Genomic DNA, 23658 nt, shown 5'->3' on the forward strand with positions numbered 1-23658 from the left:
GATTGCTTTGGCTATTCGGGGTCTTTAGTGTTTCCATATGAATTTTTGAACTATTTGTTCCAGTTCATTGAAGAATGTTGTTGGTAATTTGATAGGGATTGCATCAAATCTGTATATTGCTTTGGGCAGGATGGCCATTTTGATGATATTATTTCTTCCTAGCCAAGAGCATGGGATGAGTTTCCATTTGTTAGTGTCCTCTTTAACTTCTCTTAAGAGTGTCTTATAGTTTTCAGGGTATAGGTCTTTCACTTCTTTGGTTAGGTTTATTCCTAGGTATTTTATTCTTTTTGATGCAATTGTGAATGGAATTGTTTTCCTGATTTCTCTTTCTATTGGTTCATTGTTAGTGTATAGGAAAACCACAGATTTCTGTGTATTAATTTTGTATCCTGCAACTTTGCTATATTCCGATATCAGTTCTAGTAGTTTTGGAGTGGAGTCTTTAGAGTTATCCTGCTTCATTTTGCTCAATATTTGCCAAGCATTCATTTAGACAGTGCTAGGGGACAAACTATTCCAGACAGACGCCTAAAGGTACTGAGCCATAGTGGGAAATGAGATGGCCAGTAACTGACTGCAGAGAATCCATGCTGAGACCTCCCAAATCATATCATGAGCAGTTGCTCTTACCCGCCTCCCTTGAAATCTCTCTGAACATAATCTGTTATCTGTCAGTGATCACGTAATTTGACTTTAACTCAGACTTCAAGAGGTATTTATAGATTAACCCTGTTTCCTTGCACTGGGATGTATGGTTATGTTCCCAGTTAAAGGGATTTCAGGTACCAGTAGGCAGGTGGTAGTGATGGGAGATGTGCGAGCGAGGGGGAGGTGCAGAGGACAGAGTCCCTGGGTGCCTGCAATCACCCCACCCCCGTCCTACTCTGCCCTCTGCCCCAGCCAAGCCACCCGGAAGGCGGCTGCAGCAAGCACCTCACCTCCCCAGCAAGACTCAGCATAGGTCTCAATGGTTGGGATAGAAACCCTCCTCTCCCACGGTTCCCCCGTCCCTCTGGGCCAGGCAGAGGGGTCCCACACACAGTCATTCCCTCCAGTTTCAGATGAAGTCCCAGGGCCATTTTCCACCTAAACCCACCAGGAAAAAAACAAAAAAAAGAGCATTAAAGGGGCAGAGCTAGAACGCTGTGCTGCAGGCCTTAGGCGAACCCAGATGGGCTGCCGAGGGTGGCTGGCATCACGGCGGTATTTGTCTCAGCAATGACAGTGGAGGGGAGAACCTTGCAGAGATCTTTCCCCAGAGTGGGGCAACGGCTCCCTCACGCCAACGGCCCTTGCTCGGTCACCCCGGCAGAGTGAGCCCCCAGTCGTCAGCTGCCAGAGGGGACACACCCTCCCCTCGGCTCATCTTCCTCCTGCCCCTGGCCTCCTGAGAGCGAGCCACAGGTCTGCTGCCGGTGAGCAGGGGCCTCTGTGCTGGGAGCCCTCATGTCTGCCCTATAAAGAGACCCCTCTTTTGCAGGAGGGCTCCCTATGGTAGCCCCGCCCTTGAAGAAGTCACTCTGGTGTGCCATCGAGGTGGCCCCGTGCCTGGGGAGGGTCTTCCTTCTCCTGAGGGGGGTGGGCCTCTGGGACGCCAGGTGCTGAGCCTCAGGGCTGCTCTGCTTTGTCCCCAGAGAACGATAACGAGGACTATGTGAATGTCTTGCCTTGAAGATAAGCAGACAGGACCAAGCGGTTAGAGAAGAGATGATGGGTGACAGCTCTCCCCGGCCTCCCTGCCTCTCCTGCAGGTGGAGGTCTGGGAGGCCAAACTCTAGGGGACAGCTCGGACGCTGCAAGTCCGGGAAACGGAAGATGCTCTGTCCACCAGCCTTGGAGGACCCCCTCTGTAGGTGCCCACCTCCCAGGCATACCCCGCGAGCAGCTTCGAGCCCCTCTCCCTCTCTCCTCTCTCTTGGAAGAGAACAGCCTGAACCTGTTCTCCCTGACGTGCTACAGGCACCGCCACTAACTATGCCACAGTTGATACCCGCCCGGCCCAGGCACCCAGGGGGGCAGCGTCACACAGAAGAGCGGGCACGAGGCACACGTTCCAATCCGCAGCTGTGTGACTCTGCACGCACAGCCTCCTCTGCCCAGGTCTCTGTCTCTCCATCTATAAAACAAGCGGCTGGCAGGGTGGTGCACACTGCCCCCCGCCTCTCTGCTGCGTCCGGTGTGCGCGGTGGCACCGGGAGGCCTGGAGCGACGGACATGCGCACAGGGACAACCAGCGAGGCGTCAGGGGCCCCGCCTCCCAAACGGCCAGTCGGGCCTCCGCACCCACGGGGCTGGTCCTGGCCACTGGGGGGGCCCTGCCCCTGCCCCACCCATGCACGCTTCTCCCTCCAGCCTGGGCTCCTCGCCTCCTTGCTCTTGATCTTCTTGACAAACATTTCCTTGGACCCACATTGATTTTCCTAATTTCATTTCTGTCCCAGCCACTTGGCAGCACGGATGCGGTTCTGGGCCATGATATATGTGGGGGCTTTTAAGCTACGCTCCTCTGTGGGGCTCCTGTTCCCAACTAGGTTTTAAATGCCACCAGAGCAGGGCTGGGTCTCCCTTGTATCCTCCACATACAAGGAAATTCTACGCACATTCGCTTGTCCATCCTCAGGCCCCAGTGAGTCACTGCACCTCACTGGCCTCATCTTCAACATTGTTGAAAGAACTCCAGATTTCAAGACAACATGAACAGACATGGTAGTGGCCCCAAAGGGTGAGCCACTCTGTGTCTTAGGTCATAGCAATCCACAGCAGCCACCTAGAAGAGAACCCCGGCCCCCCTTCCAGCTAGCTGTCCTTGGCACAGAAAATCTATTCAGTGAATTTTTCTTGGATAAATGACTGAATAAAATTAATATATAAAATGTGGACACTCCTTCTGGATAGCAGAGATGTGTCTGAGCTTCATGCATTTCAAAATCTGCTAGAACAAGACTCTTGGATGAAGATCTCCCAGTTCTAACCCATGTAGAAGTGATTTCCTTTTTTTCTGAGCACACAAGTAGCCTTGTGTGATGCTTGATCCCCAGTGGGTGGGCATTCAGCACATTTCTCAACCGAGCCAGCCACGTTTCATAGCTGAGATGATGTCATGCTAGAAATCCCCAAAATTTTTTAGAAGACCCCAAACAGGTCATGTGAGGAAGAGCTGAAAATCTGGGAATTTTCAATAAAGAGGAAAGACCCAAGAAACTGCAGCAGCTGCCTCAAGTGTTTGGGGCGCTGCTCAGAGCAGAGGGTGGAGACTCACCGCGTTTTGTGCCAAGCAACAGAACTCACCCCCGCAGCTGGACGCTTACGGTAGGCAAGTTCAGTCAAATGCAAGAAAGAACTGCGGACCGCTGGGGCTACCTCACACCCTGACAGTCTGCCCTGCGTGGTGAAGGGGAGAAGGGCCCTTCCTGGAGAAGAAATTAGACTGGCTGCCTAACTGTTAAGGCGCCTGTCAGGTCGAGCCTTGTATATTCTGTTAGATTAACTCTTAATTAGTTTTAGCTGTTATAAATTCTGCCTTATGGTTTATTACGTTTCTAGAAGCCTAGGGCGACAGCAAAATGTTTACACTCCCATTAGATCTACTGATTTGCCTATTGACTCTACCGTAAATTGGGTTGTAAATTCTACGTGAATGGCTTTGTCAGCTGTAAATAATAATATTTTGTTCTCCATCCTTTCAATAGCTATGTGTCTTATTTATTTTCCATGTTTATTTGATTGGCGCCAGTGTACATTAAGCAGTAGTCATGAAGGGGGCATTCTTGTGTTGTTCCCAGTATTACATGGAATTCTTAGAAATTTTTGCCATTTAAGCATATATTTGTTGGAGCCTTTAAAAAAAGGCTATTTTAATTTTTATCACAGATGTTTTGAAATTAAGTGACTTATTTCTACATCTATTGAGATAGTCACATTCTTTTATCATCATTGCATTATAGAGGTAAATAACATTAGTAAAATTGCTGATCTTTAACCATCCTTGTGTTGCTCAACTCGATCATGTTATATTATTTTTAATAAACTGTTGGATTCAGTAAGTTAAGATTTTTGCATTAAATTTGCTTTAAAACTCAAAAACCATACAGAACTATAGTTTACTGAATCATGGTTATACTAATCAAATACAGTAAATTAAGCAGTCTCTCCTTTTTCAGTTTTCTGTAACAACTTTGTCAATTAAGGATTATCTATTGCCTGAATGTTTATTAGCACTCTGGTAAGTTTGAAGCTCTGATAAAGAGGGTGAGGGAGTCTTTTATGACTGTTTAAATCTCCTTAATGCCTAGTGGTTCATTCAATTATTTTGCCAATTTTGGCAGTCTTTGTTTTCTGGAGTTTATCCATTTTGTCTAAGTTTGTACCATGATTGGCATGTAATTCATAATATTCTTTTATTACTTTTAAAGATTTGTTGTGACTGTAGTCTTAACCCCTTCTTCACTCTGTATGTCATTTGCATCTTACTTTTTTATTGATCAGTTTTATCCACTTTTATCTGCAGTCCTTTCAAAGCCAGCTTTTAGTTTTGTCAATCTTTTTGCTGTTTTTAGATTGCTATTGCCTATTTAATTGCTTCTTATTCTCATTTTTTTAAGTTTATTTGGTTTATTCTCAATATTGTTTTCTAAGGACTATATTTAAAGCTATGTATTTAGCTCATAGTATATCTTTACCTATATCCCACAAATTTTAACCTGAATAGTGTCTATTGCTATTCAGGTCAGAGTAGTTTTAATCCCTGTAAAAATGTTCTCTTCAATCCAAGGATAATAGCTTGTAATTATTTTAGTTTTTGTTTTAGTACAGAATCCAAAGTCTATAGAATTAAAGTTAATAACATAGTGTGACTGGATTTCTAAAGCTTCCTTGATGACCTGGTATATCTGTGAATATTTCATTTGTCTGACAAGAATTGTTTTTTCCAATTCATTTTAAAACTCATCCTCTTTACCCACCCCACAAAGTGTTCAAAATTATACATCACGTAAAATATATTTTTATAGAATTTATTTTTCATCTATCTGACCTACTAGTATCGAAGAGAAATAAGCCACTCATTTCATCCCAATATATAGTAGAGTTTAGCTTTCTGATTACCATAGTTGGCATATGGATTTTTCCTCATAGCTCCACCATTCTTGTTTTAACTATTTTGAGGTTATATGTTTAGGTTTATATGTTTTTACAATTATTTTAACATCTTAACATGTTTACTTTATGAAGTATTTCTCTTTGTCTGATTTTTTCCTTTAATTCTATTTTGCATCATATTGAAATTGTTATCCTGTCTTTTCGTTCATCCCTTCCCACTATATAGTTTTCCACCCTTTTGCTTTCAAGTTTCTTCGTTTTTTTTGTGTTAACTCTGTCTTCTATAGACAAAATATTGCTGGATCAATTTTTTTTTTCCAATTTAAGATTCTCTCCTTTTGTTTGGTGAGTTCCATATATTTGTATTTATTATAACTTATTCTCTGGAATTTATGTCTCCCATTATTGTGAGCTGAATGTTTCTGTCCGCTCCAAACTCACGTGATGAAGCCTTGACTCCCGGTGAGGTAGTATTTGAGGCGGGTCCTCTGGGGGGTGATCAGGTTTAGATGAAGCCCTGAGGCTGGGGCCCTCGTGAGAAAAGGGAGAGACAGCAGAGCTGTCACAAGGAAGGGCCTTGTGAGGACGCCGCAAGGAGGTGGGCTCTCTGTCCCACAGCAAGCGGGCCTCCCCGAGCACTGCGTCCACGGTCCTCTTGGACTTGCCATCCTCTAGGCTGTGAGAAATAAAATCTAATAAAACGTCCGTGGTTTTAAGCCATGTAATTTGTGGTATTTTGTTATAGCAGACTGAGTAAGAAATCTTATTCTATTTTTTCCATTTACTACAGTTTGTTTCCTTCCTTTTTTCTCCTTTCCTGCTTTCCAGAGAATAGATCAAATCTAGTGCTGCTGATTTGAAGGGTCCATTTAAAAAAAACCAACAAACATTTGTTTGGTGGTTACTCGTATGTTATTAAGACCTATATTTTCTAAGAGACATTTTCTCTATAATATTTAAAATACATCAATTGCTAAAATTAAGCATCCTTTCCCTTCTGTCACCATCACCAATCCCACCTCCTATTCTGATATTGTCTAAAGTTTTCATTATTATCATCAACTCCTTTTGGGTCCTTTATCATTTAAATAACAGCAAACTTTACTGAGCCCATTACTTAGCCTTACTTCTTATATATTTGCAAACACATAGCGCTTTCCTGAGTCCATGTCTCTTACCAGAATATTTTCTCCAAGAGTATTTTCAAAAAAAATTTTTTAAATAGTAAACCATTTGCAGTCTTATATGCCTCATACCTTTTATTTTACACTCATCTAAATGATAGAACTGAATATAAAAAAATAGGTTTAGAGTTCTCTGTTTCGGCAATACAAAAATATTAAGCCGTTGGGATTCTTACTGAGCTGACTCAAGTCAGAGTCTCCTTGCAGCTGATCTTTCACTCTGGTCCATCTTTATGATCTTAAATTTCACTGTAATGTGTCTAAGTGTGAGTTTTCCCTTCTCCATCCTGTCTGAAAGTCTGTCTGCTGTTTCGTTCTTAAGATTTTGATCTTCCTGTACTTGGAGGACTCATTCTTTTTTCAAAGATGCCCCCTTTCTATCATCTCTCTCCTACTGGAATCCCTAGTTAAGAAGTCTCATCACTTTTATTTCTTCTTCCACATACTATTGGTTTTTAGGAAAATTACAGGCCTCTCCAGAATGGAGATCGTACTTATCTTATAAAGAATAAAAAAGGTTATTACTTTTGTTATGAAAAGCTGCCTCTGTAGTAGCTACCAGCAACTGCAGTGCCCAAGCTCGCCACAAGAGGTCAGACAGCCACCAAGAAAACAAATACTGATTTTCCTTGTTTTTTTTAAAAGCTCTGCTGAGGAAACACGGTAGCTATACACCCCGAAACCCGAAACATTCCTGTGAATAATATTCACCTCTCATTTGAATGCTTAATCTGCAGTGTCGATAACAGGATTAGCGTATGAGCCAGCCTTCCCTGCATTTGCAATTTGAGACATAATAGGAATATTCCTGTCCCTCCTGGAATGCTAGCAATTCATAGCACAGATTCATACCAACCCCCTTAAGAATGAATGTTTTCAGGAGGCGCTAGGGTCAGCTCTCTCTTACTGGTAGTGTGACCTTAGACATGTTGCTGAAACTCCCTAAGCCTCTGGTCAGCCCCATTTAGAATATGGAGTTAATCATTGCTGCATAGGGTTAATGTGTGGAATCAGAGACCATGCCAGCACAGGTTAACGTTGGAAAAATACAGCCTTTGTTGTTTCTTCTTCTGTAAAATGTAAGAGTTGGTGAATGGGTCTCAAAATTCCCAACTGACATGAATATTCAGTGTTCAATGAAATTGCATTCACCCCTGGAGAAGGTCCAACTCAAAAAAGATGTTTCCGGGCCTTAACATTTTCTGGAAATTTTTATCAGACTGGTGTGATGGAAGCAGAAGAGCTTCTGCTCCTCAGACCTAAACCCTAGCTTTCAGGATGAACTCTCCCTTATCAGTTATGACTCAGGCAGTCTGCTTCGTCATTATCTCAGCCTCAGTTTACCCATCTACAAAACGGCACTGAAATAACTACCTCACAAGAAACGAGGGTTAACAAGATCATGGGTGTCAATCTCTTTGAATGCAGTAAGATACTGTTTGTATCTGAACAACAGGCTTCATAGGACTTCCCCGGCATGGTTGAAAAAAAACAAATGAGATAATGAGTGTAAATTGATTAGCACAATACCTGGAATACATAGGAGCTTTAGATATGTAATAACAGAGCACCAATTAACAGCAAAGTCCCAGATGGTAAAAGTACAAATATTAAGGGTTGGAACTCACAGCAGTTGGAGAAGTGTCAGTCAGAGGTGGGCACGTGCCTGGCATTGAAGTGTGACTCTTTTTTCATTAGGCTGGACACAAACGCCTGCTTCTGGGGCTCCACGGCGAGGTGGTACCTGTACAGGGAGCAGAATTAATGGAGGCTCTGGCTGGAGATAAATGAGCTACTCACTAACCCGTTCATCATTTTCCCCTTTGGAAATGGCCTCCCTCAATTCCTCTGTGCAGTCCAGGACCAGGCACAGAGACTGGGTAGAGGCCCTGCAAGGGGCTGCAAGGGGTCTTGGGGGTCTATGCCAGCCTCAGTGAAGGCCCAGGCTCCTCTGTTCCACACGATTCATGCATGTGCGTGTGTGTACATTCATATATAGAAAATCTCCCAAATTAAATGACAAGCTCCTTGACTTTAGTTCAGCACAAAGCACATCTTTATTGAGCTCCTGCAATGTGCCAGGCTGAGGAGTCAGAGACGAGATGGTGTGGCCCCTGCCCTTGACGGCCCGAGGCACGAGGAGGCAGCCATCTTCCACACCATGTGGCAGGTGCCAGAGCAGAGATGCACAGGGTGCTTCGGGAGAGCACCAGAAGGCTGGTGGGGGGTCCAGGGAGGGGCCCTGGAGGAAGGGGACTGAGCCGCCATGTGAGGGATGAGTTAACAGCCTGGCAAACTCAGAGGAGAGAGAAAGGAGGGCAGAGGGGACCGGGCAGGGGGACAGCCTCGGAGACATGCAAGCAGTCTGAGCAGTTTGGAGCTCTGGGTACCAGGGCACAGAGAAAACTGTGGCAGATGAAGCATGACAGGCAGGCCGGGAGGCCATCCAGGATGCAGGGTGCCCTCTCTGAAGCTCCACACAGTGGGCTCCCCCGCCCGGTCACATCCTGCTCCCCCTACGTAACTGCTGGTTAATGAGCAAGGGGCTTCCTGGGGAGGCACGGGCAGGGCCACTGATCTCAGCCTCATCCCATGTGGGCTCAGCTCCCAGGTGGCCTACACAGAAGACGCAGCCCCTGGAAACGGCACAGGGTGGTCTGGTCTAAAGAGAACTCACCACATGTGCTGCAGAGGCTTTCTGACAGGCGTTGACGTGGAGAACCAGGTTTCAAATTGAGCAAGGGAAGGTGAAATGGAATTCACCAGCTACCTGGAGACTGCGAGGAATACAGTGCCGGCTGGGTCGTCCAGGCTTCTGCTGAGCTCCCTATCCGGCAGCTGGGCCTGCCCCCTGCGGGCTCAGGGTAGGCAGGGAGCCCACCCCCTGGGTGCAGGGTGGATGAAGCTCGCTCCCTCCCGAAAAGGCCACGAGCTCCTTCCCTGGCCTCGTGGTGGCCCGGGCCAACCGCACAGCCTGACGGCTGCCACATGGAGCGGTTACAAGCTGCCACGAGCTAGCCCACGAGGCCAGCTGACCACTCGGCTGGACTGGAACACGAGACCAAAGCGGCGGGCGTCACCTAGCGAGCACAGGCCAGGGGAGGCTGCGGCGGCAGACGGGGGGTGGCGAGCCAAGGAAGGAGGTCGCTGAGCAGATGGCGTGGGGCACCGCTACTGGTCACACAGCGAAAACCAAAACAAAACCAAATTGCAGTTTGTTGGAAGCTGCTTTTTGTTTGGGGCCTTTTTTTTTTTTTCACCTATTCCAAAAGGAAAATATTGGCAGTGTTCCCTGCTCTGTAACCAAGTTCCCCAGGCACCTCCCAGGAGAGAGACAGAGGCCTGGTGGGTCCCAGCCAGTCCTTAAATGTTTCCGTGAGCTTATGTGCCTCCCTGTCTGCGAGGGGTTTGTTTAGCGGGGTAAAGCCTCTCCGGGCTCCCTCGAGTGGGACTGTTTATCATGGCAGCAGCTGGAGATAAGCTGGACACAAAGAAGGTTTGTGTCTCAGGAGGGTCAGGCCCTAGATACGGAAGGTGGAGGAATTTTCTCATTAGCAGGAGCCAGTGGTGAGGACCCCGGGCTGCCATCGTGCGCCCAGTGCAAACAGCAGCAGACAGGAGGGCAGGCGGGGGCTCTGAGCTTTCACAGGACGACTGAAATTAAAGTTTCCAGGGTAGATTTCTTTGGGAGAGTTGAAGGACATTAAATGCCATCTGCACTTACCAAGCTGTCAAGGGAAGGTGGACATCCATCCAGAGGGCTGTGTGGACTTAATTACTTGTTCCCACTCACAGGGGGGCCACAGCGGGGAGTCCAGATGGGGCCCCTCAAACCCAGCAGGGGGCACTGGTGAGCATAGCCCCGGGGAACGTGAAGGCCAGAAGCCACTGCTGAGTTATCATCAGCAGATACAGGCTGGATAGGGAGGCTCTGCGTGGAGACCCAACAGGAAGTGAAAGCACAGACAGTTCTAGAACATTCCCAGAATTCACTGACCTCAAAGGGATTCTGAAGTCTGAGAGTTAATTGACCAAGAAGAAATTCTGTTTGGAGCAGCATCTGAGGTGCAGTGCAGGATAATTCCATGAATTCTGAACACCAACTGGGTCCCCCGCAGTACATGAGCGCTTTGTTCCTGATGACCTCTGATGTGTTAGCCTCCTTCAGCACCCGCTGTGGACAGATGAAGCTCAGAGGAAAAACTCCCAGTTTGAATTCACATGCCCTGGCCCACGCCGCCCCCTGCCCCCCCTCCACCCCGACACACACACCCCACCTTTGGTGCTTCCCTTGCATTTTCACATCCTGCTAACATAGCACGTTAGCATAACAGGGGGACAGGTGCGAAGGTGTCCTTACGATTGTTGGCATGCTAAGAGACAACCAGGTTACCCCTTTCCCACCAGTTACCCCTGTGCCCCAGGCAGCACTCAGCTCATGCAAGGCCTTGGATATAGTGTCTGAATAACTACGTCTTTGTACCCCAGCTACTAGCCCAACAGCTCAGCTTTTAAAAATGTGACCTATGCACATCCATTTTTACACTTTAAGATCTCCTCAAAAAATTTGTATACTATTTTTCGTGTTTGATCTTAGCCAAAAATAACCACTTTGCATAATAGGAGGAAAGGCATATTAAAAGCACATTTCACGCCTGAATGACCTCAGGGGCGGATCCTGAAGTCATCCGATGGGAGAGGCCACCCGGAGCATAGTCACTGGAGCTTGCGCCTAAGGAAGAGAGTTGCTGTTAAGTACTTTCAGCGCTTTATTCCCATGCGCGGGATGTGTTGGACTGGTTTTTGCTTTGCCTGCCTACTTCGAACAATGTGCTGAGCTACACCGCAGGGCAGGTGAGCGACCTTACAGAGGGGGTGTGGTCATCCCACACGTCCTCTGAGAAGCATAGAGTGGAATCCGGTGCAGGAAAGCCTGGAGAATTGGCCTCATGCCTGAGACACCTCTGACGTGGAGACAGGGACCCGTGTGAGCTGTAGACTCCAACCCCGGCCACGGGGGCGAAAGACAGCACCCCACAGAGAGGTCCCATCCTTCCTCTTTGGAAATGTGTATGGTTTCTGCAAACGCACTAAATGCCACTTTTCTTTCCCTGTCTCTTCTCCACTTTTCTTTTAAGGTGGTTAAAGGCACGGTCAATTCTCAGCTGTGTGAATCCTCTGGGTTCCTGGATGTGATCCCAGGAGCCTGAGGGCAGCAAGGGGATAAAGGGGCTTCGGTCCAGCACGGCGCCAGCCCACACTCGCTTGATAAGTGAGCGTCAGAGCTGCCAGTCTGGGTGAAAACACCCAAGTCAGCAGCTCTGGGCATTTTCCTGCCATTTCCAGGTGACTTGGAACCTGAAGGCAGCCCTGGTCCCTTTCTAGAGATTTCTGCACGGGTGCACACAGCTCCATCCCCTCCTTAGCGGCACAGGCTGCAGACCCCAGGCTAACTCACTGCCTAGATGATCTGGGGGTCACGCAGTTCCTGCTTCCTCCTGAGGAGGGTCTTACCCTCACCCATCACGTTGGCATCCCTGGAGCAGCCGTAGATCGGATTGGGGGACACTTACATGGCAGCCAGCGATCGGGGAACACACGCAGGGGCAGCTGAGAGGCGGTCTCCCTCTCGGCCTGGGGTGGGAGGTCTGTCAGCCGCGCCCATCTTCCTCCCACCTCTCTGCTCGGCCTCACACCTGACAGGTCAGCCTTGAGAAAAACCAACCACTCCCCATCAGCCCAGAGAAAAATACTCAAAACCAGCAAAAGCAAAGCACAGCATTTTATTGTGCAAGTTCCTTCTACCAGAAAATTACTAAAAATATAAATATAAAACCTCTAGAAAATACTCAGAATAGATCCATAATCTTCTTCCCCAAACTGGGGCCAAGCTTTGTTCTTTAAAAGTTGGTGGGTTACATACGCGCTTGTCGTTGTGTCACCCACACAGGCAACACAGACCCACCTTTCCCCATGCAGGGGAACAGGCCGACCTCCTGCCAGAATCTGGGATCTTCCCTTGAGATCTACCAGGGTAAAGCTCTGTACTGAACATGGGGACATGGGGGCTGGGGGTGTTAATGGGCAGAGAAAAGATTCTGTGGACACAGAAGACAGGTCTTTCGTTTTTCCTTGTCACCCTGCCCTGGCCCGGACAGGGCCACCTGACAGCCAAGCTCCCAGGAAAGCTGGGGTCACAGGGGGCACGTCATGGGACGGGAGGTGGGGGCGTGCTGCAATCACAGGAAGGCCAGGGTGTTGAGACAGACATGGGAAGCCCAGTGGGGCTTTGGCCTCCTGCGGGGTCGGGAGCCATCACTCCTGCCTGCCTGTGGGCACCACCTGGCCCTGAGCACCAGGCACTACCTGCAGCAGCTGCAAGCAGACCTCAGCCCGGGAGCCCCACCCGAGAACGGCCACACCCTTGCAGGAAGATGGCTGAGGTGGGGATCACAGGCTGGCCAGAGACGGAAGCAGGGCCCCACAGCCCCCTACTTAGTATTGGACTCCAGTCTGAGAAACTCGGGGGTCACCCTGGTGATGGTCCTGGGGCAGCCCGGTAAGATCCCTGGGCTAACCAGTCTGGGGGCCAGGACAGCAAGTGGCTGGGTCTGGAGAACAAGGTGTTGAAGCCAGCCTGGGCCTGCAACCTCTGAGCCAATGGCAATCACCCGGCCAGGCCATCCTGGTCTCTGCCAGAAAGCTGCCACGGAGGGCAGCTAAGTTTCCCATCACAGAAGCAAACCAAACTACTGGACGGGAGCTCAGATGAAACTGGGGTAGCTCCCAGCAGGCGTATTTAGGTTCTCTCTCCCTACTCCCAGCTCTTATTTTGTGCAAAATCCCAAGTCATTCTGGGAAAACTCACAGGCCCCCAAATGCTAGTCCTGAGAGCTTGTGAACAGGGTCACATATCATGCCTTTGTGATGTTCTTGGGAGTCAGGCGGGATCTACATCCAGTAACAGCCCTTCTCCCCTCGCCAGGGCCTTCAGGAGCCCAGCACACGTGTGCCCTCGCGGGAAAGGGGAGAGAGGTTCTGCTGTGAGTGCGTGTTGAAGCCCTGCTTCCTGGAGCAATGGAACACGGAGGAAGGCGAGCGGGCAGCTATGGCCAGGCCACAGGGCTGCAGAGCAAGAATGGAGGAAAGGTGGCCGCATCTGGGGCTCCCCTGTCCCCAGCTTGCATGTTTTATAGGCAGAGGTGGCAGGGAGGGGAGCAGAAACTGGCCAATGAGATGAAGTGGGAAGTGGGCTGTGGGTGGGAAGCCAGACGATGACTAGAAAAATAATGGCAGCCAGAATCACAAGACAGCAAATAGCGAGGCCTGGCAGCCTCTGGCACCCCAGCCTTCTCTGCAGAAGCAGGTCCCTGTTCAAGAAAAGGGCCATTCTCTTCATGCTGCAAAGGTCCCCGGGGTTGGGATTACCCCCTGCCCAGGTCTCCAGGCTGCAGGAAGACAGCATGACAGGGCCCCTAGTGGGAGACAGAAACACAAAAGTGGGTTAACCCAGGAGGGCGGGAACTGGTTTGGGCTGGAGCAACCGTGCCAGGCCCTCACACAGATGATCCCAACAGCAGGGCTGCAGAGGGCACCGCGGGGCAGCAGGGCAAAGGCGGGTAGGCTGGGACCAGGAACTTCAGCACAAGGGCCAAGTACCTCCCGCCTCACAAGCCCGCATGCTCTGGTTGCGCCCCACTCTCACCCCCGGGCCCCACAGCCGAATCACTTCCGGCTGTGGGCTGGCCCCTGAGGGCTGTCCTGCTCCAAGCTGCTCTTTCCCTGTCCTGTGTCACCGCCTTCTGCTCGGGGCTCTCAGGGCCGACTCCTGGGCCTTACCCCCCACCCCCCCACACACACTCTGAACACCCTCTGCCGCTCCTGCCGCGGCCTGTCTGCACAGCCAGGGAAGCCCTGCTCTCTCCCGCGCAGGCATTCAAGGGCAGCTGTTCTTTCCCCTGTGCCCTGCCCGGGGGAGGGCTCCCTGAGTAGCAAGGCTGCCTGAGGGCTCAGGCCTGCCATCTGCTTCCCCCGGCCCACACCCCAGGGCTGCGGCAGCCAGGGGCCTGTGCATCTGGCCCGGAGGAGCTGCGCCTGGGCTGGGCCTCTCACCAGGCTGAACCCATCAGCCCCCAGCCTGCTGATCCCGAGGCAGGAGGGCACTGGCTCCCCAGGGAGGACAAGGAAGGAAGGGGGAGGCGGGCAGGGAGCAGGGAGCGGGCGTGCACAGGCACAGAGAATCTCTGCAAAACGCTCCACCCTGGCTGGTAGGAAGCCAGAGCCACGGGGGAGCAGAGGTGCCCAGCCCCGAGGGCTGCAGCCAGCACCCCGAGGGAGAGCCCACTCTCTGTGGGGGCCCTGCACACAGACAAAGGGCGTGGGGAGCTGGGCTGGGGCCAGGGCACACTGTGGAGAAGAGACGCAGGGGGTGTTTGGCAGGGAAGAGAAGGGGCTCTACTCAAAGGACAGCAGGTCGGGGTGTGGGCCCTCAGTGTCAAGGCTGGAGGTCCGTGCCCGAGGGGGGCTGCTGTCCTCCAGTGGCTCAGCCAGGCCAATGGGGCTCAGGCTGAGTTTGAGGCCATTTCTCTCCATGGGCCCCGGGGAGGAGGCCCTTCGGTGCTTGGCCATCTTCAGCTCGGACTCATCATGGGGGTCCTGATGGATCAAGTCCGGGACGGACAGGGAAGTCTCCCCATTGGGCAGGGCCTGGCCCCCGTCCGCCGTCCCCACGGGGGCCTCTGGCCGGGATGCATCCGCTGGGCTGGGCCGGGCAGCAGGCAGGGAGTCCTGGGGCTGCCCGGGGGACAGCTCAGTGCCACACCCCAGACCGCTGAGGACAGGCTGCGACGAGATCAGCATGTCCTGCGTGGTCTTCAGGGCCCGAGGGGTCCGCTTCCTCGCTGCGGGAGGAGGGGGGTCCAGCCGTGGGACCGCTTCTTGTAGGGCTGACCTGTGAGGTTGATGATAATGAACACACATCAAGGGGGCAGACCGCTGCACGCCGCATCCCTGCCTCTCCTGCTCAGCCTCCCAGCGAGCGCTTGCATCCGGGCCCTCACTCTGGTTTAGGGGGTGCGGCTCCACAGCTGGAGCACAGCACCCGCTTCCGGCCTGCCACGTGCTCGCCCGGTGATCAGAGCAGGAACACTCTGTGCCGGCGAACAGGGAGCCCTGCCAGGGGTGCGACCACCTCAGGAGCCCAAGGGTTGTCAAGACCCTGGGGGCAGGAGGACTGGGGAGGCTGCTCAGCAGGGACCCTGGTTCTCACGGCTTCTCTACTGCCCGCAGCTCGGGCAGCAGCTCACAGGGTGGCTGGGTGTCAGTGCACCCAGAGCTCTGGGCAACTCCCGGGTTGGAATCCAGCCCCACCAACTGCTAACTGTGACCTGAGGCGCCTTACAGTACCTCCCTGAACGTGCACCATCTGCAGAATGAAACAATGTCCTCTACCTGGGGGGCGGCTGGGCTAAGGCTGGGCAAACAGAGCCATGCAGCGGGCGGCCGGTGGTGCCAGCACGGGAGGGCACTGCAGTCACGAGGCCGGGGCCAGCACCCACTGCGTGGCCCAACCCACAGCTCTTCTTCCCAGGACACCCTCACGTCCCTTCTCGGGGTGGCTTTCTGCTGGAGATGCCCCAGGTCTGATCAAGGGGGTGCACAGAGTCGAGGGCGTGTCGGGGGATGGGGATGTGCTCACCTCTCGTCCCCCAGGTCAGCCCCGCCGGCCAGCAGGGCCCCCGCGGTCTTGTTGACCTCCATCGTGCCCACACCGCTCAGGCTCCAGGCCTCTTTTCTGCGCAGGAAGTCGTTAACTTGGGCCCCCGCGGCTTTACCCAGGCTCCTGAGATGCTGGCTGCTGCCCACCCGGAGTCCCGGGGCTCCAGAGCTGGGGGCCGCCGGCCTGGACAGGCGGGGGAAGGGGCAGCTTGGCTGGAGCTCTGGAGTGAGGGCTGTGTTCAGATTCTCAAACATGCCATGGTCCACTAGGAACAAAGGGGAAGACAGAGACGGTGAGTAGAGGGCAGTGGGGCCTCTGGCTCTCTCACTCTGCTTGTCCTCTCCTTACCCCATGCCCACAACTCCATAAGGCTCTGGAAATATTCAAGAGTGGGAAGGCAAAGACACTCCCGAGCCTTCCAATCCAATATACCCCAGGGGAGGTGGGGCTGGAAATTCTAGGTCTGCCCCCACCCAAGGTAATCAGTGATGAACACTAACCATAAACTTTAACATAACTGATCCCTTTAAACCTGTCTCCTTGACTCCAGGCTTGACCCTTACTTTGGGGTCACCAAGCCCGCTGGAGTAAGGAAGCAATGAAATACAGCATTTTTATGCTGGGGTGCACACATGCCGAAGCCTCTGACAAAAGCATTGGGACGAGCTGGAGGAGGCGGCCTGGGGCTGTAAGTTACCCACTGGAAAGACACCGATGTAGCACGTTTTCCACGTGGAGAAATAGGCCAGCCGTGGCTCCCTTCTCCTGAGGGGGAACTAAGAACAGGTCAGTTGTATGCAGTGACATGCCAGGTAGGGGTTCAGATGGTTCACACCAACAGACACATGCTCCGTGCCAAGGAAGATGAAGCGGGAACCGAACACGTACCCGTTCCGTCTGCACAACAGCTAGCGAGGCAGGGCAGGTAGGGCTCCTGTGCACAGGTGAGGACCACTGGGCTCAGAGTGACCAACTGCTGGGCCTGCAGTCACAGAGCCACTGACCGGGGGTGGGGAGGGGACCAGAACCAGAACGCAGGTTTCCGCACCCAAAACCCATGGCTCTTCTACTGCTTTGCCTTGGACCATGGAACAGCGGCCTACATACACCTTGTAGACAGTCCCTCCCGGGGGCCTTTCTTGGGCTCAAACGATTAACTCAAAGGGCTGGGTATAGACCCACTAGGTTGTAAGCATTTGCAGGGCAGAGGCCATGTCTCATTCATCTTTGCATCTTGAACAGCTAGCCTGGGTCTGGGGTACACAGTAGGTGCTCAATAAATATCTTGAATTGCCCAACCCATTTTGCTGACGGAAAATTGCAGAGGCCAAGATTGTAGCTCCAAGCCTCGTAGCTGCAACAGCCAGAGCTCAGGGCTCTAAGCCACGCCATGCTGTCGGTACACGCTCCCGCCCGGAAAGCCAGCTCAGTGTCCAAGGTAGCCACAGCCACTCTGGGGCCTTGGAGGTGGGCTTGAGGTTCCGTCTCACCAACCACTCTAGCTACTTTTTCAACCCGGGGGAAGATGAGGCTTTCTGTGGTCACAGATGCCTCTCCTTGCTGTTACTTCTGCTAAGGGCATTTTCTCAGTGACCCTTCCTAAGAGTCACTGAGGTTAGCATGTCTTTTTGTTTTGCTGCACTTCTGCATAAGGCAGTTCTCTCTGCCCGGCGCTGCTGAGTCCTGGGCTTGGGGGAACATTACTTTCACTGTGGTTTCAGCAGAGGCACCCCTTCTGAGCCAATTATCTAGAGAAGCCATACTCTAGTAAAGATCTTGGGCAGAAGTTGTGGGAAGAATAGGAATCCCCCCTGCAGACGAACCCCCCACTTTTTACCTTTGCAACCGCTCCCAGCCCATGTGCAGGATGAGCACCACCAAGCAAGACCCCTCCCACTAGCAGGGGTTCCCGGCCCGCCTACAACATGGTCATCGGCTCCTGATTCTTCTCCCGAGAGAGGCTCGGGCTATGTTATCCACTTCGGTGTGACTTCCCTGTCACGTCCCACAGCCCTCTAATTTTTCTTTTATCATAAAATCTGCAAATTGGCAGAGAAGCCCTTGGAAACGAAGGCATTTCATTTCCCCCTCAACGAGAAAGTATTTGGGCCACCATGCAACCAGAGTGAATATTCAAGAGAGGTATCACCAGGGAAGGCAAATGCCCATCCCTTTACCCTATTTCCTGGCACAGATATTTCCATGATGGTTTCCTTATTAGTTTAAAGTGAAATTTCAGAGCAGACACACTCATTTCTAATAAAAGTTCCAAAAACACCTGTTAAAATGATTTGTGAATTGGGAACCCCTTTTATGATTATTTTAAAAACACATACTAATAAACATACAACTTTTGTATTATGTACCATTTTATATTCCCTGTACTCCTTCCTCTCTGCCCTTCAGAATGTATACACCAAGTTCTTAATTTGAAAATAGCCCTTCTTTAAACTTTTTACAATTCTCTAAGTCCTTCTGGTAAACATACCTTGTCTCTATAAGAAAGTGGTAAGCTCCTCGGGGGAGGTAGCATCTTCAGTGATTTTTATTTCTATAATGCTCTGCACAGGGCTTGCTAAACAGTGGGCATTTAATAAGTTAGTTTAATAGAATTGGCTTTTTATATGAATACTTAGAAACTGACTGCATTATGGGCTGACACTGTAGAGAAACAATTTCCGAGCCTTTGTCTATTACAAAAGCCACTCAAAATCCCCCTCTGGGAGAGGTCTGTAGGGACCCTTGAGGTCAGTCCAGGAGGAATTGTCCTTTCCAAAGTGGGACTTAACTGGGGGTTCCTTCATCTCCACATCCAAGGGATGTGCTGTGAGCCCCTCCCGCTTATGGCATTAATTAAGATCCACACACTGTCGTCTCCGCCTTCCCCGAGACTTAGAGGCTTGGTGGTTTAGAAAATAATGGCGATGGTGGAAAGAAGGATGGCTGGAGCCCGGCTGGGTGGGTGGCCCTCCCAACAGCACCCTGCAACATGCACACATCCAAGCAGAGGGGAGCATCATTCATAAGAAAGACGGTATCTTACCTGTCCGAGAAAGGAGCTCGGAAAGCAGGTGGGAAACAAACGAGAGAGAGAGACATTTTATGTAGTGACCCATCACTTTGGGAGTGTCACCTCCTGCCCGGGCCTCCAGTAACAACCTACCACGAGGATATAGTGTGAAGACAGAAGCCCTGACACCAGGAGTGTGACAAACCCTGGATGGCCAGGCTCCCATAAACTTTTCAGTAACTAAACCAACACAGGGTTGTGTTTAAAACACTCTACAAATAGCCACTTTAATGCGACTGGCCATATTTCTGCCAACATTTGGAGCCCCCTTTCCATGAAGTATACCCAAAGTTCCTAGCTGGCAGTGGGAAGATGCCAATGGGCCAAGGTAGGATGCACCTCAGTTTTCTGGATCCTGGACGCATCGCTCATTTCCCTGCTGTCTCACTTACACATGTAAATCACTAGGTTTTTAGAGCGGGAAGATTTTCTTCCACTCCAACTGTCTAAATTAACCAAAGGGGGAAACCAGGCGGCAGAGAGGTTTGCCTAATAACATACAGGGAGCTGATGGCAGAACAGGGATTAGAACCCCCACGCTGCCTCCCAGACCCAAGGCCTTTCTCTACCCCACGATGGCCAGATCAAACTGCTGACACCCTCAAAGTTACCGACACATATGACATCAATTCACATTCCAACTCATTCTACCGTCCGAAACCAGGCTAGGGGGGAAGCACATGAGGAAATCACATTCTTCACACTGTTCTGCAAATGTTTAAGTGCTGTGAATAAATACAGACACCAAGACAACTCCAGCTCTCAAATGCAGAAGCTTGCCCACATCGCTTCGCACACTTGCAAGATGAGCCCACTGCTACTCAGGGGGACAGACCTTTCCCACGGCATAAACACACCCACGATAGTGCAGATCTAACTCACTGTATGCATTTAGTTGACACCTGTGGGATTGTAGAGAATGAACATCTTCATCTTATTTTCAACGTGGCATTAACATCCTATATCCTTATTCCACATCCCTTTGTGCACTAGGCTGCTGATTTACCAAAGAGGGGCAAAGAGGCACCCTTGCCACTCAAGTTCATAGTCTCCCCAGAAAATTGCTTATAGTGAGCAAAATGGTGTTAAGCAAGCCACCATTTGCATTTTAGTCAACTGCTAAAAAAAACAGACAATACAAACCATTTAAAACAGTATCTGGCCCCTATTCTTAGGAGTCCACAGTGAAGTATTTGGCATGAAGGGGCATTATATTTGTAACTTACCTTCAAGTAGCTCAGAAAAAAAAAATGCACACACACACACAGAGATGGAGGGAGGTAACTGATAAAGGTAAAATTAACAGGGAAATCTGGATGCCAGGAATATGCATGTCCTCTGTACTAATCTTATTTTTGTAAATTTTCGTAAGTTTGAAATTTATTTCCAAAGAAAATACTGCAAACCAAAGAACAGAAAGTGAAATAACCAAAACATTCGGTGGCAGAGGTAAGGCAGACAATGGCCAAGCAAAGCATGGTGGGTATTCAGAGAGGGCAGAGGTTTCCAGGACTGGGGGTGCTGACAGCAATGACACAAAAAAGTGACTCTAAGGAACTAAGCAAGGCAGACAGATCCCATCACTGCCATGTATCTCTAATAGCCTTCATTCTTTGGGGATGTTCGCAAAGCAGGCCACTGAGGAACCGCAAGTCCAAAATAATAATCTTTAAAGATCGAGATGGATTCTATCCATCTTTGAAAGGGATGACCCAGCTGGTGAGTGGAATCATGTGACATTATGCTGTCACCTGCTCAGAATGTTTATTGTCCGGACAACCCAACCAGAGTCTTGGGAGCAGGTTATGATCTCCACACACTAGAGCAGAAATATGGAGAAGTTCTCTCTCCTTAGCATTTCTGAACCTCAAATCTCTTCCTCGGTCCTGAGCACTTTCCCTAACATTATGTCTTCACATGGCACCAGCTTGCCAGGTAAATTTGGGGGCCATGAGGTCTTCTTTTTTTTGAAGTTTCAGTTGAGTACTCTACCAGATCATGTTAGAGGAGCACGATTTAGTGAGAAAGTCAAATTATACATGGGGAGAAAATGATTTTTCAAAATTCTGCTTTCTTGGTAAGTAGTTCCTGCTGCTTACTCATTTCTGGCAAGGAAAGAATGAGGGAGACACTGGCTGTCAAGTTTTTCCTCTAGAATCCACGTGACATCTCAAGGTGTCAGTCTGTCTGTGTGGAGTATGTGCTGGTGTTAGCCGTTTTGTCCGACAAGCTGGAGAAGATCTAGACTTCTCAATCCAACAGCAGGAACCTGCTGGGTTCAGCAGAATAACTGATGGGTGCGCATGGACAGTTGGGTGCTCTGATGACTTCCCATTCCAAGTATGGCCTGTTGGCCCAAACATCAGCATTACCTGGGAGCCTGTCAGAAATGCGGGGTGTCACGCTGATCCCAGAGCCGCTGAGTCAAAATCTGCCTAACTAGATCTCCAGGTGATTCCAGTGCACAGTAAAGTTTAAGCAATAGCTCTCTCCAGGTTATTCTGAACATCCACGTGCCTATACACAGGACAATTTTATATGTCTGTTTCCCAAACTGAGAGCAGCTACTGCTCTGGGATTGAGGTAAGTCGGCTTTTTATCCAGCATTAGCAGCCATGCAGGGGGTGGCAGGCAACTAGGTGGGAGATGTTGCCATTGGAGAAACCAGCCTCTGGCCCTCGAAGGAACCATGTGACATGGCCACGCAGCCCATGAGCAGACTCCCTTCCCTGGGCTCTGCAGACAGACAGACACTGAGCTGCAGAAGGTTGGGGGCCAGGCAGAACACGAACACGAACACGAACACACATGAGCACATACGAGCATGCACACACACACACACACACACACACACACACACACACACACACACACAGTGAGCTATGGGAGGTCGAGAGGCAGGCCAGGCAGAAAGCTGTCTTCTTTCCGGTATGCAACTCTTAAACTGTCTTTTGGAGAGGCGTGCTCTCAGGTCTCCATGAAAGTGCCCTTCCTGAATTCCCCAGGATGCCAGCCAGATAGGTCCGCCTGTCTGCGTGCTCAGGAGAGGTCACTGTTTTTGCTTCGGCCTTGCAATGTCTTAAAATTTCAAGGCTGAGCCCCTAGGTATGTCTTGGGGAGTCCTGAGAAGAGGACTACCAAGCTTGCTCAGCTCACCAGAGCGTTTCTTCTCTAACCCAGACATCACAAAGACTGTGTTTCTGGTGGAGGCGTCCAGCCCAGCTCAGGCCCTGCCACGGCAGTTCCACGGCAGGGCAGTCTGGCACAGTGTGCGTGACACGGTGCTCTTACCAGGTGAGGCTCTGGCCCCAAGTGGACATGTGTGAAAAGCTGGGGAGTTCAGAGGCCGCCCCCTGCCTTCCCCAGGAGTCTCCTCTCTGGCCCTTCGGAGGCCTGGGGGGTCCCCTGCTTCTCTTGTCCTGTCTCAAGCTGGTATGAAGAGCATTTTCTGCCTGAGTGGGCTGGTGCAGGAAGATAGTGAGGCTGGAAAAACAGCCACCCCAGTGATGGAGGAAAGAGGGACTGTCGGAGGCCAGAGGTCTGGCTGTGCGCCGAGCCACCTGTCTACCCTTAGAGGAGGCAGAGGAAACGTGTCTGCAGGGAGGGCAGGCCTGACAGATGCCACAGCCTAGTCACCAAAGGGGAGTGTCTACCCACACTGCCCCTTGGGCCAGCAGGAAAAGCGAGCAGCAGGAGGGCACTGCGCCTTAGACTGCGGCCCCGCCCTGCCCTCTCCGGCTCCCAGGACCGCAGTGCAGGGGGTGGAGGCAACCTGGTGTCACACCAGCCCACCTGCCAGTCTGCTCCTCCCCACGGCCTCCAGCCCCCTGAAGCTGACATGCAGCCCTTTCCCCTGCAGACGGCGTCCTGGGAGACCCTCAGAACGGGGAGCAGCTGAGGCGGAACTGCGCCATCTACCGGCCCTGGTTCTCCCCGTACAGCTACTTCATCTGCACGGACAAAGGCAGCCACCTGGAGACCTACGGCCTCCCCGAGGGGAGACCTCGCCTTCCCGAGGACCCGGCCAGGAGCAGCCCCTCGTCTTCTTCCTCCGCAGAGAACCCCTGCCCCCGAGGGGCCACCGAGAAATCCAGGCACGGCCAGGACCCCGGGGACTCCATCACAACCCAGGACATCCTGATGGCCTCCAAGTGGTACCAGGTCCAGCAGAACGGCTACAAGTGCGCAGCCTGCTGCCGCATGTACCCCACCCTGCACTCCCTCAAGAGTCACGTCAAGTGGGGTTTCAAGGAGGGCTTCAGCTGCAGGGTGCACTACCGCAAGCTCAAGGCCTACTGGGCCAAGGGGAGGGCGCGGCCTGGGGACACGCCCTCCGGGGGCAGCAGCCAGGCCTTCAAGTAGTCCCACCTGCTGGCAGCAGCTGTCTGTTAGTTGGCAGCTCAGATAAATTGGGGATGAAGCCTATTCGTGTCTCCAGAGAGATGTCAATCAACCAAAGTTAGTTGCAGCCTTCTACCAAGTGTGAGGTCACCTGCCGTCCAGCCTCTGGTCCCACCCCACTCCCCTCTGGCTAAGAGCTGCCCAGCAACACCACCCCCTTCTCCCTGCCCCCCATCCCCTCCGCT

At 51.2% G+C, this 23658-nt stretch overlaps 3 protein-coding genes and 1 long non-coding RNA gene across 12 annotated transcripts in view; 2 read left to right on the plus strand and 2 right to left on the minus strand.

The window, feature by feature from the left end:
* Positions 1-9189, plus strand: part of SH2D1B (SH2 domain containing 1B) — a 34106-nt gene extending 24917 nt beyond the window's left edge. Inside the window, exon 4 of one of the 2 annotated variants that reach the window (XM_017662543.3) lies at positions 7983-9189. In XM_017662543.3, coding sequence (XP_017518032.1) covers positions 7983-8071 — 89 coding nt within the window. In that variant the 3' untranslated portion in view covers positions 8072-9189. Of the gene's footprint in view, positions 1-1637; positions 5358-7982 lie in introns of those variants that run through there. The other variant, XM_073221514.1, reaches the window with a different exon arrangement.
* The window catches only part of LOC118973434 (uncharacterized), a 41591-nt gene extending 31157 nt beyond the window's left edge, over positions 1-10434 (minus strand). For both annotated transcript variants that reach the window (XR_012124980.1, XR_012124979.1), the window contains exons 1-2: positions 10009-10434; positions 7913-8028 (exon numbers count right to left, since the gene is read on the minus strand). This is a non-coding gene — a long non-coding RNA (uncharacterized lncRNA). The remainder of the gene's footprint in view (positions 1-7912; positions 8029-10008) is intronic.
* A 1618-nt stretch (positions 10435-12052) lies between these two features.
* The window catches only part of LOC108405971 (carboxyl-terminal PDZ ligand of neuronal nitric oxide synthase protein), a 251651-nt gene continuing 240045 nt past the window's right edge, over positions 12053-23658 (minus strand). For all 6 annotated transcript variants that reach the window (XM_073222112.1, XM_037023722.2, XM_037023723.2 and 3 more), the window contains 2 exons: positions 15982-16267; positions 12053-15234 (listed from right to left, as the gene is read on the minus strand). In XM_073222112.1, coding sequence (XP_073078213.1) covers positions 14739-15234; positions 15982-16267 — 782 coding nt within the window. In that variant the 3' untranslated portion in view covers positions 12053-14738. The remainder of the gene's footprint in view (positions 15235-15981; positions 16268-23658) is intronic.
* Positions 20869-23598, plus strand: SPATA46 (spermatogenesis associated 46). 2 transcript variants are annotated; one of them, XM_017662549.3, is made up of 3 exons: positions 20873-21007; positions 22253-22366; positions 22932-23594. In XM_017662549.3, the coding sequence occupies exons 1-3, from the start codon at positions 20905-20907 to the stop codon at positions 23432-23434; spliced, it is 720 nt and encodes a 239-aa protein (XP_017518038.3). In that variant the 5' UTR covers positions 20873-20904; the 3' UTR covers positions 23435-23594. The 2 variants fall into 2 exon arrangements, with proteins under 2 accessions (XP_073078217.1, XP_017518038.3); XM_073222116.1 differs by lacking the exon at positions 22253-22366 and having other exon boundaries at positions 20869-21007; positions 22932-23598.

This window comes from Manis javanica, chromosome 14, assembly GCF_040802235.1.
Source record: "Manis javanica isolate MJ-LG chromosome 14, MJ_LKY, whole genome shotgun sequence".
Taxonomy (NCBI): domain Eukaryota; kingdom Metazoa; phylum Chordata; class Mammalia; order Pholidota; family Manidae; genus Manis; species Manis javanica.

What these genes read in the sequence shown, in the direction of transcription:
- SPATA46 (XM_017662549.3), top strand. Translation starts at nt 20,905, where the DNA reads ATGGAGAAGTTCTCTCTCCTTAGCATTTCTGAACCTCAAATCTCTTCC. An exon ending in ACATGGCACCAGCTTGCCAG is followed by an intron (nt 21,008 to 22,252) that starts GTAAATTTGGGG and finishes TCTCTAACCCAG; the next exon opens with ACATCACAAAGACTGTGTTT. An exon ending in TGACACGGTGCTCTTACCAG is followed by an intron (nt 22,367 to 22,931) that starts GTGAGGCTCTGG and finishes TTTCCCCTGCAG; the next exon opens with ACGGCGTCCTGGGAGACCCT.